This window comes from Cynocephalus volans, chromosome X (assembly GCF_027409185.1).
Source record: "Cynocephalus volans isolate mCynVol1 chromosome X, mCynVol1.pri, whole genome shotgun sequence".
In the NCBI taxonomy this organism is placed as follows: Eukaryota; Metazoa; Chordata; class Mammalia; order Dermoptera; family Cynocephalidae; genus Cynocephalus; species Cynocephalus volans.
The window spans coordinates 64,671,572-64,686,318 of record NC_084478.1 but is presented as its reverse complement, the minus strand read 5'-3'; the positions used below and the strand labels follow the sequence as shown (position 1 = coordinate 64,686,318).

At 42.6% G+C, this 14,747-nt stretch overlaps 1 protein-coding gene across 1 annotated transcript in view; it reads right to left on the bottom strand.

The window, feature by feature from the left end:
- LOC134368019 (zinc finger protein 182-like) overlaps window positions 1-12,396 on the bottom strand; it is a 53,900-nt gene extending 41,504 nt beyond the window's left edge. The window contains 6 exon segments of the mRNA XM_063084643.1: window positions 440-1,036; window positions 1,106-1,690; window positions 4,522-4,614; window positions 4,858-4,984; window positions 11,283-11,350; window positions 12,375-12,396. Of these exon segments, the coding sequence (XP_062940713.1) occupies window positions 440-1,036; window positions 1,106-1,690; window positions 4,522-4,614; window positions 4,858-4,984; window positions 11,283-11,297 (1,417 nt within the window). The 5' untranslated portion in view covers window positions 11,298-11,350; window positions 12,375-12,396.
- Window positions 12,397-14,747: the final 2,351 nt, after the last annotated feature.

Below are 14,747 nucleotides of genomic sequence, written 5' to 3'. Positions count from 1 at the left end.
CTTACCAGTGCTGTCTCGCATCCGCAGCCTTGAGCACTCTCTCTGAAATCTTCTGCACTGGTGCTTGATTTCCTCTGCTTTGGGCAGTCCTCTCCTCAGGGTTTCAGCTATCTCCTAAGTTTGTCAGATACAGAGATTATACTTCTGCTGCCTTTTCTCTTATAGCTTTTGAGTGAAGACTGAGACAAATATAAGAAAGGGTGACTTTACTCCCCATCTTTAAACCAAAAATCAGAACATACTTGTAAAACATTAATTAAATCAACACAACTTTCTTTCAGTGTACATAATAGACGCGGATTTTCTATCTAACGTGCAGAGAGCTTTCACTTCTGGCTTTGGCCTCTCCCGTGAGCTTTCTTTCCTGTACGGGTTCTCTGACGTTCAGTGAGGTTTGATTTTTTGATAAAGTTTTTCCCACATTCTACTGTACACTTACAAGGTTTCTCTCAAGTATGAGTTCTCTGATGTACAGTGAATGCTGAGTTTCCTCTGAAGGCCTTGCCACAAACAGAACATTCGTAGGGTTTCTCTCCTGTATGAATTCTCTGATGTGAGACGAGTGTTGACTTGTGTCTGAAGGCTTTGCCACACTCATTACATTCATAGGGTTTTTCTTCTGTATGAATTCTTTGATGCACAATGACATATGGTTTGTAGGAAAATGCTTTTCCGCATTCATTGCACTTGTAGGGTTTCTCTCCTGTATGAGTTCTCTGATGCACAATAAGGGTTGACTTAGACTTGAAAGTTTTCTTACACTCACTACATTCATGGGGATTCCTTCCTGTATGAGTACTAAGATGTATAATTAGATCAAGCTTTTGTAGGAAAGACTCCCCACATGTATAGCATTTGTAGGTTTTCTCTCCTGGGTGGGTTTTCTGATGGACAATGAGGGTTGACTTCCGAGTGAAGGCTTTCCCACATTCATTACATTCATAAGGTTTCTCTCCTGTATGAGTCCTGTAATGTGCCATGACAGCTGCCTTTTCTCTGAAGGCTTTCCCACATTCGGAACACTTAAAGGGTCTCTCTTCTGTATGAGTTCTCAGGTGTGTAAGGAGGTGAGATTTTTGGCTAAAGGCTTTTCCACATTCAGTACACCCAAAGGGTTTCTCTCCCGTATGAACTCTCAGGTGTCTAATAAGCCAAGATTTTTGGCTAAAGGCTTTTCCACATTCAGTACATCCAAAGGGTTTCTCTCCCGTATGCGTTTTCCAATGTATAACGAGGTGTGATTCCGTGCTGAATGTTTTCCTACACACAGTACATTCAAAGTGCTTCTCTCCATTTTTAATTCCCTGATGTACACTAAGACCTTTCTTTTGCCTGAGGGCTTTCCCACACTCTTTATATCCACAGGGTTTCACTCCAGGGTTTGTTTTCTCATACTCGGGGTGGAAGAATAATCTTGCATGTCCATTATCATGCTTCTTTTCTGCAAAGCTTCCACTAAATAAGTTTAAATCATCTACAATATTATTTCCAAATGATTCATGTGTATGGGGTCTTGGCATTGAAGCAGCAATCTTTGTACTCAGATATAGTGTGTTCCCAAATTCATTAGAGACACAGCCACTCCTGGTGGTAATTGTTTGCTTGTCAGAGAATCCAACTTGCGTCAATGGACATTTATGTTGGTCATCCTGATGCTGTCTCTCAATCTGTTTTTCAACTTTGCAGACTTCTAGAAAGAAGTATAATAAACCATCTTAATACTTGGACATTACGGAACAGCCCTTCTTTAGAAATGCCCTTCCATATGAAAGCTGATAATATCTCATTTTATCAGAGTTCCTGGAGGGAGAGTCTTTTGCTAACCTCCTACCTGTTGGAGTTTTTGCTACCAAGAACAATCTTACCCTGGCATTTCAGTCCTTCTTACCTCTACTTATATATCATCTCTGACTTCCATCACCTCTACGAACCTTATCACCCTTAAATCTTCGGTTATCACATGAACTCTTAACTGACCCAACGTATACCATTTCCACCTAGGTAAAAACACAACAGTGGGATTCCTGGATTCAAGTCTTCCAACCCTCAATCCACATTCTCAGTGAATGAGAGAAAAAAATCTAGAATAAGTAACCTGTCAAAAAGAAAGAAAATCCTGTAAATCTTTGCTTAATCTGGACTCACCTGTGTATGCTTCCGAGCTTGCATTCACAGTTCTTCAACACCAGCACCACCTTCTCTGCTCCCGTCCACACTATTTCCACTAAAAACTCTACCTATTATGAACTCTGAACCCCTCCTTGTCTTCTTTCACCCACACGACCTTGTCCTCCACATTTTGCTATATTGAGAATCTAGATAACGTTCAATAGGCACATCAGTCTTTCCACAAAAGCTTACTCTTATCTTCTGATTTGAATTTTTATTAATATTTAAGGTAGTTTGTTATCTGTAACACTCATTTAGATGGTTAAAATTGCAAAGGCTTGCTTTTAATTTCATATTTGGTCAAGTAGAAGATGCACATTATTTTACATTTCAACATCTCTGAATCCAGATATACCTTACAATGAATGGTATGCCATAGAATAATTGGTGGCAATTTTCCCTTCTCAGTGCCATGGCTTTAAATCAATGGTATCTTGAAATCAATGAAATATGGTAAATATTTTTTTGCACATACGCTTAGTTTTTAATCAACTTTTATAGTTCACTTTTCTTCTCACTTTCCCCCTAAAATTTTTATGAAAGTTTTCAAGCATAGAGAAAAGTTGAAAGAAGAGTATAATAAATACTCATATTACCACTTAGATTCAATAATGTTAACATTTTGCCATAGCAATACTGAATTTTAAAATGGATTGTGCAGCTGTGGTTTCCTTCCCTGTGACTTCCTTTCTTTGGATAGCAAAGCACCACTTCTTACCAGGAATGAACACGAAACCACTGGAAGACCAGGTCTCCTGATGAGACCCAAGCTCCCCCAAGGATCTGCTGAATCTGAACCTCCTTCAGTAGTAAGCAGCAGTATGGCCCATGTGCTTAGCTAGTGCTGTGGCTCTCTAGTCCAGGAGCAAATCCTGGCTCGGCTCTTCAAACTTTTCTGTATGTGTAACTCACAGTAAGCAAATAGGTGAGGGGGCAGTTTCTCTTTCTAGAATCTTTCAGCTCACCCAAGAGAAGGAATGATAGAATTAGAATATCACCATTTTGCAACCATTAATGAATCCATGGATCTAACGTAGAACAAAGAAAGACAACCATGTATTACATGCCTCCTGGTGGAAGTAGCTGGGAAGTAAACTTGCTCAAAGTAGAAAACAAAATATGATCCATCTTCTACATCTAACTACCAACTGACAAGAAAGACAGGGGACAGACAACCATGCTAAATACCACCACAGGGTATTGAACAGCCAAATCCAGAATGTGGAAAACTAAAGGAAAAATGACCCAGTTACTTAAAAAGGAAATACCACGGGGAAAAACGACATGGAGGGGAATCATCTATAGATTATAAGAGATAAGAATTTGAGTAGCTACGAGTACACCCAGCACCAAGAAACTGGTTTCTAAATAGCATTCCCACTAACTGAAATCAGAAATCTTTGGAGAAATTGCTGATTCCAGCCCTAAAACAGGGAAAATACAAGATGAACCTGGAACATATGTTTGTGCAAGAAAGTGAGGAAGTGCTCAAACAAAGGTAGGGACATGGCAATAGGACAGAGACACCGGCCTGAAGGGACGCCTATTAGTCACATTGAGGACAATTTGAGCATGAAAATGAACAGTGACAGCAATGGATGATAACCCACTGAAAAAATAAGAATCAACCAACTTAGTAGTAACTGATTCAGGCAGGAATCATCAGTGAATATTAAAACTACTGGGTAAGAGTGTTTAAGGAACAGGATATTCATACAGTGTGGCAGTTCCTCGAGATGATAAATGTAAAATTACCACATGGGACAATTCTAACCCTATTTATCTACATGAAAGAAATGAAACCATACATCACCACGAAAAATCGTATATCAATGTTCATAGCAGCAATATTCATAATAGTCAAAAAGTGACAAGAACCCAGATGGCCATCAACAGAAGAACAGATCAACAAAATGTGGTCTATCCATACAATGGAATATTATTCCTCCATAAAAAGGAACGAAGTACTGATACATGCTACAATGTGGATAAACCTTGAAAACTTGCCAAATGAAAGAAACCACACGAGAAAGGCCACATATTGCGCAATTCCATTTATATGAAACCTTCAGAATAGAAAAAAACCGAGAGACAGAAAGTAGATGGGACAAAAGGAACAGTGCAGAAACTTGCAGGCGAGCACCAACTTAAGGAAACTGTTCTGGTGGGTGTGAGACATGGGAGGGGGTGTCTGTCTTGTATGTGAGGAGCTCATGTCCCTGTCCTCCAACAGCACCAAGGGCCACAGCCTTTTCCCAAGATATTCTTGAAAGCCCGTTCAGAGGGCCCAAGCCCTGACTGATCGGCTAGGAGGCACCTCATGTCCCCAGAGCCTGGGACAATCCTACTCACCCGAAAAGGTCCAAATTGGGATTTTTCCTTCTGCCTGGCAAGGCTCTTCCACCACCAACTTGAGGATGAAGTCTGGCTTAGTAACCTGCTGCCCTGTTAATGAGAAATGACAGAAATATCTCCTTGGTCTTCAGAGCCTCTGAGACAGAGGACAGCACAAGGGACCTATTGCTTGACAAAGTGGTAAAGTCAAACCATTCAACCTGGGTTTTGAGTTCACAAACATCTTGTCAGGAGAGAATGGGGGTGGGGTGGGGGAGGGAATAAGAAAGAAAAGGCCCTCTATTGGAGGCAATAATCAGAAACAGCAAATTGACCCAAGAAAGCCATTCTTACCCACACAGACCAGGTTGCTGACGGTCTCCAGCATCACATCTCTGTACAGGGTCTTCTGTGGAGGGTTCAGGTACTGCCACTCCTCTTGGGTGAAATCCACAGCCACGTCCTCAAATGTCACTAGTCCCTATAATGGCACATTACTTTTAGTCTAAAATGCTGACCACTGGGTGATGAGGATAGAATGTAGGGGAATTTCTCACTGGGATCCCAGTTCATCGTCATGACTTACTATAGGATGCCTAATTCATATGATCTCCTTTGTGGGAGAATCAAAAAATCACAGTAGAAAAACGATTCCATTAAGTAATAGAACATTTTAGAGAATGTGATATTAACACAAGAATAGGAAAATAGTCCAGTGGAAGTCAAAAGAGATTCCAAACGTGTATAGACACCTGGTTTATAAAAAAGTTGGCACAGTAAAGCAGCGGGGAGAAGGTGATCTTTCCAATAAATGTGGCCGGGTTATTGAATATCTATATGGCAAAAAATGAAATCTCTTTGTCCCACTCACCATACACAAAAAACAGCTACGAGTAAACTGTAAATCTAATGTGAGAGGAAACACAATAAAGCATCTGTAAAATAATATAGGAAAATGTTTTCATAAGCTTGGGATAGGGAAAGAATTCTAAAACAAAACATGAAAAGTACTATTCACCAAGGAAAAGTCTTGTAAGCGTTCAAACACTAAGAGCAGTACAGTGAGAAAGGCAAGCCACAGATGGGAACATTATCTGCAATATTCATGACTGATAAAGGGTTCTTATCTAAAATACATAAAATAACCCCTACGAATCAATAAGAAGCATGCAAACACCACAGAAGAATGACCAAGAGAAGTGAATAGGTAGTAGTTCACTAAATGGGAGAACAAATGACCTACGAACATGAGAAAATGTACTCTACCTCATTACCACTCAGGTAAACAGAAAAGTACTCAACCCCATTGGCAGTCGGGTAAATGAAAATGTAAGTCACTTTGAGACACCCACTATGCGCCCACCAGAAAAGTCATAATTGAGCAGACTAAAATACCACAGCGTGTTGAAATGGGAATTCTCACACACTGTTAGTGGGAATGTAAACTGCTATAATCACTTTGGGAAACAGTGGCATTATTTCCTAAAGTTAATGATTTGCATATGCCATGATCCAGCAATTCTACTCCTAGGTACACACCGTAGAGAAATTCAAGCACATGTGCTCTAGAAAGCAAGTACCGAGATGTTCACGACAGCGCTATTTCTAACACTAAACCATGAGAAAAAATCCAAATGTGTGTCAGCAGTAGAACGGGCCAATTGTGACACATCCATTCAATGGAATGCTGTGTGTTAACGAAAATGAATAAACTACAACCACATGTTGTGAATGAAGCATGTTAATGGCCGCTGGCTACCGGTTTGTCTGAGTCTGGTGAGACAGAACACCCACGCACATGTGACTAGGACAAGTTACATGGAACAGGTTTAGTACTTACAGATAGGCAGCAAGTGACAACAGAAGCCTCAGCTTCATTGTGAGCTGGTCCCCCATGGCTCAGGAAAGCTGCGTGGGGCAAACGTAGTCTCATCTAAACATGCCCCACTTGCACTGCAGCTGAGGGACCCCAGAAAGCTGCCTGCCTTGTATTTTACACCTCCAGGGCCACAGGACCCACTGAGCTAAAGCACTGAAGGACATCTGGTTATAGGGGGGCCGGGTCCAGAACAGAGGCTGGGCTGTTCAAGCCAGACCCCTCTTTATCTCAGGATGTTACATTCCCAGCACATTCCACAATTATTCTTGAGAAGCAGAAGTGAGAAAAAGGGGAGGACAACATCAGCGCAAGGCCACCCGGAGAACTGCTCTGCACATGTCCAACACAGATGACTGTCACAGATGTACTGATGAGCAAAAAAACCAGAATCAGACGAGTACACACTGCATGATTTTATTTATATATAGTAAGAGAACAGGCAAGGCTAATCCAAGTCAGGACAGTGATTACTTTTGTGGGTGGCAGAGATTTAGGCAGAGGGCATGAAGGGGGATTCTGAGGTCCCGATTATGTTCTATATCTTGGCCTAGGTGGTGGCTACACAGTGTGTTCACTTTGTAATAATTCATCAAGCTGTACACTTATAAACTGTGGACTTCACGTCTGTTATATTTAAATGTACTTTAGATCTTTATATACACAAATTATTTTTGACAAAACGCAGGGGCAATTCAATGGAAAATGGGAGTTCCTATTTGAACAAATGGTTCTGGAACAATGTGATATTGATATGCCCAAAAAAGGACATCAATGAACGTCTCCAACATATATAAAATTTAACTCAAAATGGATCATAGACGTAAATGTAAAGTCTAAACCTATACTACTTCTAGACTATGGGAGAAAGTCTTTTTGACCTTGGGTTAGCCAAACACTTCTTAGATGTGATATCAAAATTCAAGACATGGTTAAGAGATCGAGAAGACACACTACAGAATGGAAGAAAATATTTGCAAATCAAATATCTGGCAAAGAACTTGTATTGAGAATATATAAAGAACTCTCAAAACTGAAAAAAAAAACAAAAGGCAAAACACAGATACGTCATGAAAAAAGATATAGAAATGGCAAATATGCACATAAAACGATGCTCAACATCATTAGTCATGAGGGAACTGCAAATTAAAACCGCAACGAGATGCCGCTATATGCCTATTAGAATGGGGAAAGAAACCCGACAATACTAAGTACTGGTGAGGAACCAGACGTCTCCTATCATAGGCAGGAATGTGAAATGGCACAGCCACTTTGCAAAGTGGTTTTCCAGTTGTTTATGAAGTTAAGCATATACTACTATACAATCCTGCAATTCCGTTCCCAGGTATATCTACTTCAATGAAATGAAAACTTACGTAAACCCGAAAGCTATATTTTTAATCAGCAAAAGACGGAAAAAACCCAAATGCTTTTCAACCAATAAATGGGTAAACAACCTGGAATCCACAAAATGTAATACTGCACAGCAATCAACATGAAAGAACTAGTGATACACGCAACAACACGGATGAACCGCAAATGTATTATGCTAAGTGAAAAAAGCCAGACTCAAAAGGCTAAGTACGGTATGATTCCATTTATACAACACCATGGGGAAGGCAAAACGACCGAGACCAAAAATATATCAGTGATTGCCTGGAGCCAATGTACACTAAAGGGTTGACTACAAAAGGGATACACATTGGGAGGTGACAGAACTCTTTTGTATCTTCACTATTTTGGTGGTCTTTAACAAGGCACATAGAGTCTCTTCTGGGGAGAATGGAATTGGATTAAGCTTGCATAAGAAGGTCAGTGGGAATCAGAAGTTTAGCGTATTCACACTGTCCCAAATTCACCCACATATCACCATTTGAATACCAGCACCCCATCCCTTTCTATACAGAGTCCTAAGGTTCAAATGACAGATTGGCAATATAGACAGGGAATTCAGCGGGTGCACAAGGTACTAACTTTTTACAGAATGTCTGGGTTTCTGTCTGTGTCTTGAGTAGATAATTTAGGAGTCTGAACTTGCCATTCTTTCTCTTCGCACTGGCCCCATTGGAAGCAGCCACTGCAGTGAGGAAACAGTCCCTCATGTCCTTTGCATTCTTTGGTTGGGGCTGGATACTCAACTACCCAAAGCCTGGATTTCAGTGTTCACTTCACTCAGGATAAGCACAGATGATGAAGAAAACAGCTAGCTGCCACTTCCCGCCAAGGAAATCTCGAGCCCCCTTCCTTAATGTCAGTTGGGTTCATCCTGCCTTCAGCCCCAACCAGCCTAGATAACCAAATCACACACCGCCCTGGGGGCCCGTAAAGAGTGCCATCACTCTGGGCACTGATCTCTGAATGTGATAGCTATTCATCAAAAGGTGTAGAAATCAATTCTGGAGAATTTAAGTAAACAATGTGTATTGGTCCGTTTCCATTGCTTATAACAAAATCCTTGGGACTGGGTAAGTTTTAAAGAGAATGAAATTCGTTTCATATAGTTTCTTAGGCTGGAAGTCCATAGGCCATCTGATGTTGGCACCAGTAACCCAGGGGTCTCGCATTGCTAGATGGTAGAAGCAGAGAGAGCAGAGCGCAGAGACTCTCTTCTTCCTTTAAATCCCTCAGAACCACACCTGAGCACCAGTGTTAATCCATTCACTACTGCACAGTCCTACAATCCCAACACCTCCTCAAGGCTCCACCCTTCAATAACCATCACAGGATTTCCCACCCTCGTAATGGTCACAGTGGGGGCTAAGTTTCTAATACATAAAACTTGGGGGACACAATTCAAGCTTCAGTGAGTTCTGAGAGGACTTAATTCAATCCACTACAGAGAGCTCTTCTAAATGCCTATGGGGAAGTTCACAGTATTTCTGGGAAGGCTTCACGAACAAGCTCTCAAAGGGAGAAGATCATGCGTAGGAACACAGCCAAAATTTTGCCCACAGAACAGGCTGGGGTGGAAATGCTGACATTATCAATTGTTGATACTTCTGGAAACTGGATTTGATGCCCTAGTGCTCTTTTCTTTATATTGTTCTGATTATGCATCCTTTCTAATAAATTAGAACATTTCCAGTATATTTTGAACTGGTGTTCCTTTAGTGGTTAAGTGTAAATTTGTACCTTTACATCATTTGGTAAACCCTTCTTTTCTTGTACATGGCACTCATTCCCCATTAAGAGAAAAGACAAAACAGCTATTCTTAACAATAGTAGATTTTATTTATTTTTTTGTACGCGAGTTTGCTATTAAGTCTAGAAACACATTTCCCTTATATCATTTCCAAGGGACTATGCTTATTGAAATTTATTAAATTGGGTTTCCCTTGATACCTGTGACCAGATTTCACGGTGACGTTAGGCTTCCAACTGGAAGGATTTCTCAAATTTTTCTCTTGTATGAGCTCTCTGATGGAACATGAGATATGACTTCCAGAAGGCTTTCCCATGTACAGTACATCCATCAAGTTTTTCTCCTCTATGAATTCTCTGATGAGCACTGAGGCTCACCTTAAGGATAAAGGCTCTTCCACAGTCTGAAGACACATAACGTTTCTTTCCTGTATGAGTTCTTTGACGTCTATGCAGCATTGATTTCTCTCTGAAGGATTTGCCACATTCATTACATTCAAAAGGTTACTCTCCTGTGTGTGTTCTCTGATGTACAAGAGAACACCCACACAGGGGATTTCAAGGTTTTCCCACATTCAGAACATTCATAGGGCTTCTCTTCTGTGTGAGTTTCTCTGGTATATGATGAGCTTTGTCTTTTCTTGGAAGGTTTTGCCACACTCATTGCACACATACGGTTTTTCACCTGCATGAGTTCTTTGACGTATATGCAGTGTTGATTCCTCTCTGAAGGATTTACGACATTCATTCCATTCAAGGAGTTTGTCTCCTGTATGCATTCTCTGAAGTATACTGAGGTGTGCCTTCCTACTGAATGCTTTTCTACATTCTCTACATTCATAAGGTTCCTCTCTTGTATGAGCGATCTGATGAACAATAAGGAGTGAATTCTCACTGAGGGATTTTCAACACTCAGGACATTCATAGGTTTTCTCTCCACCTTGAGTCGTATTATGCTGAACAAAGGAGGGGTTATGATTATGACCCTTCCCATACCTCGAAAAGATAAAACTATAGTGACCCAGAACAGATTTGTGGTTGCATGAGGCTACAGGTAAGAGGAAAGTCACATGAAAGAGAGGTACGTTCCATAGGAGATTTCATTCCCAAATTACACTTTGACATGATGTCTCCCGCTCACTGAGGAATGCTGTAGGAAATACAGCCACATGTCGCTTAACAACAGGGTTAGCTCTGAGAAGTGCATCGTTGGGCAGTACCATCTCTGTGCAAACATCACAGAATGTACTTACACACACTTACGAACGTAGGCTGTATGGTACAGCCATTACAATTTTATGGGATCACCATTGTATATGCGGTCCATCATTGACCGAAACATCATTATGCAGAGCATAACTATCTGCAGGAAACCAGGAACCGCATTTATCATCAGGCTGTGGTTGAAGACAATTCCATTACCCACATGAAGACCTGGCAAAGAAGTGCTTTGAGACGCAATTCCAGGCAACCCTGACTTCCCCTGAGGACTCTGTGCTCTCTCCTGATGACTACGGTGAGCCAAGATACTGGATACATTTCTCTTTGGCTGCCAGGAACCTCAAAGGGAAACCGGCAGCTCAAGTTTAATGTCTCTTCCACCCGAAGTCCTCCAATGCATCTGCATTCTAATTTGGCCTCTCATTTTCCCTGATCCTCATCCTTATTTACAGGTAATTTCCTACTTTATGGCAGAGATTCCTACATATCTCATTACATCCACAGTGAAAAAGAGATAGGAAGAGACAGACAACATACTTACCTGGAGTTTGGCCATTTCCTGCTCTTCCTGGGAAAAAGCAGAGATGTGTGAAGGCTGAGCTGGAACGTCTGGAAAAGAGAAGAGCATACGAAAGATCCCATCAGGCATTCAGTTCCTAGAATTATCTGCCTAGAAATCCTCTCACACACCAGCCGGTCATGAGGCTGCTCTATGCAAGAGTTTATGCAAACATGAGGTTTTAACCCGGACCTGTGTAATCTTGACCCTTTTCCTCATGTGAACCTTGTACGCAAAATGCTTCATGTATATATTAAGTCACATACTGACCCATTAAATGTATTTCTAGGTATTTTCCTTAATGAAATAATTTATCATAACATATCATAATTTCTCCGTAGGTACCATTATATCAGGATTAACTTTAATAATGTCCAATTTAAATGATCCAAGTGTACCCGTGATAAAGGATTAGTAATATAGAAATATAAGGGATGAAGTGCTACACAGCAGTTCCAAATGTTACATGGAAGGGCTGAGACCGTGGCGCACTCGGGAGAATGTGGCGCTGGGAGCGCAGCGATGCTCCCACTGCGGGTTCGGATCCTATATAGGAATGGTCAGTGCCCTCACTGGCTGAGTGCTGGTCACGAAAAAGTTAAAAAAAAAAAAATGTTACATGGAACTGTGCACATTATTTTTGTTCTCTGTGGTACACATATCTGAAAAGTTTTTAATACGGTATAGAAAAAAATTTACGCTGGATTACACTAAACTTCTAAATGAGAAAAAGTACATTATAAAACTGCAGGAACCCACTCGAAAATTGTATGTTAAATGTTTAAAGGGCATACACTTATAAACACTAAAAAATGTCCAAGAATGGACTTTCAAATGTTTCCGGGTGGGAAAATTAGTTCCTTTTGAGTTTCTTTCCCCGTATTTCCTAATTAATCTATAACTCAAATACGTTACTTCTTAAACTCCAAAAACGGGACTGTAAAAGTCTCTATTATCGCTCCCATCCCCCTCAGACTTCGCAGCACCATGCCCCGCCCCTCCCAGGTCCCAAACTCTGGGCGAGGCCCAGGGTCAGGTGGGTCCTCTCACGTGCCTCTTCTTCCTTCTCCTCACCTCGCTGGGGACGTTGGGCCCTGGAGCCGGAAAGGGGCCTTCGGGTGCAGATTCACTTCGGCTGGAGCATTCACACCAGGCCCCTACCTTGGGCCTTGGGCAAGGGGAGTGGGCAGCGGGAAGGCAGGGCGCATCCAGAGAGGGGCCTGAGGGATGTGCAGGAACCTTTGGCGCAGCTCACTGTGCTGGAAAATGTGTAAAAGTCAAACTTTAATAGGCCCTCCGCAATCCCGACTAGCCCCGTAACTGTCCACCATTGAGCCCCCAGACCCTCACTCCCGGACCCTTGGGTTCCCCATCACTCGGCCACCAAACGCACACATCAATGACCCTCACCAACCGCCCTTCACTCAACCTTTGAGCGCCCCAGCACTCAGCCCACGGCCCCTGGCACTCGCCCCACAAACTCACTCTCTCTCGACAACAGAATATCTGTCCACCGTTCAGGAGACCTTTACAAGCTCGGGGCTCGACGAGCACTTTGGCTTCCGGACCGACTCTGGCACCGCAGCGGGGCAGGTTCTGCGCGCGCTCAGTGGTGCCTTTGACATGGCGCCCGCCGGGAGTCAACATGGGGTCGCGAAGGTGACCACGGGGCCCCGGCGCAGGCGCAGACGGACGGCGGCCGCGCAGGTGACGTCAGCGCTCCTAGGCGAGATGGCCGCGCCTTCCCCGTCTCCTCCCTCCAGGACGGCCGCACAGAGCAGGTGTTTAGTTTGTTCTGCGGAGGCCGGCAACCCTAAGACGTCAGACAGCAGTTTTCTCACGGCGCGCAGGGGACTATCCAATTAAGGAAGAGTTTCTAGCCAGCAAGGATTTCGTGTCTTGAACTTGGAGAGCGTCGACGGGGTGGCACATGTAATTGAATGGGTAGACAGGATGCGTAGCGGAATTGCTCTGCGCGCACAAAGACTGGGAGGTAGGGAAAACCGGTGGCTCCATCCGGCGGCCAGGCTGACAGTATATTCTAGCGCTTGAAGAACAGTAGGTCGGTATACAGAAAAACAGGAAGCTGAAAAATAAATGAACGGCGATATGGGACACACACAGAAACCCTGGGAGTGAAGGGGATGTATTAAGTAGCGGCTGACAGGTTGCTTTCCCTGGGTGGGCAGAGATAGCGTCACTGTGCTGGGAGTGTAGGAGGTGTGGGCGGGGCCAGGTGATGGAGGGCCTCTGGCCAGGGACAGAGTTCATATTTCATTCTGGACATGACGGGAAGCCATCGGAGGGATCATATTTTTTGAAGACCAGTCTGAAGCAATCTGGCATTACATATTAATGTTTAAAATGCACGTATATTTGACTCATTTGTTTACGGCCTGTCTTGCCCTACTGGAATATGACCTCCACAGGAATTTGTTAAGCACCTCCTCTATGCCAGGTAGTGTTCTAGACATTGGCGATATATCAGGGAAGAAAACAGAGCCCCCCCCAAATAAGCAAACGTGATGGAGACAGCCTGGGTTCAAACCCCCGTTACCATCTGTGTGACCTAGGGCAGGACTCCTACCGTCTCTCTGTTAAGTTTCCTTATCGATAAAATGGGGATAACGATAGTGCCTACCTCGTTAAGGTTCTGGTGACACATGAGTTGGTAATTGTATAGGATTGAGAACAATGCCTAGAGTGTAGGAAGGTCTATGTAAGATTTTTTTCGTATTATTATTTACACAAAATTAGATTGTGTGTGTGTGTGAAAAAATGTATATGTATATATGTAAATATAAAGATTTTAGTAAGAAGGAAAAATTTTAAAATGACCTGCAGGCTGCTCTGTGGAGAAAAGATTGCAGAGGGCAAGGGCAGGAACAGAGAGACCATTCAGAGAGACCAGTGAGGAGGCTCCTGCTAACAGACACAGCAAGTGACATAGCTCAGTATTTCCTCTGTGTCAGGCACCGTGTGAAGCACATGACATTGCCTGCCTCAGATAGTCTCCACAACAGTCCTATGTCCTCCACTTGTCAGATGAGGAAACTGAGTCCCAGAGAGATTAACTAACTTGCTCAAGGTCACACAGGTTCCCAAAGTCAGATCCATAGCTTCCATCCAATAATACTCTTCTTTTTTTAAATTCGGTATCCCATAGAACTTCCAAAAGGTATCTCAGAGCCTCATTCCAGAACCATTCAAACTAGCCAAGGACATAAAAACAGACACATGGACCAAGGGAACAGAGTAGAGAACCCAGAAATCAGCCCGCATGCTTAGAGCCAACTGATCTTTGACAGAGGTTCCAAGAACATACGTTGGGTGAAGGACAGCCTCTTCAGTAAATGGTGCTGGTAAAACTGGATATCCATTTGTAGAGGAATGAAACTCTACCCATACACCTTGCTGTATACCAAAGTCAACTCAAAATGGATTAAA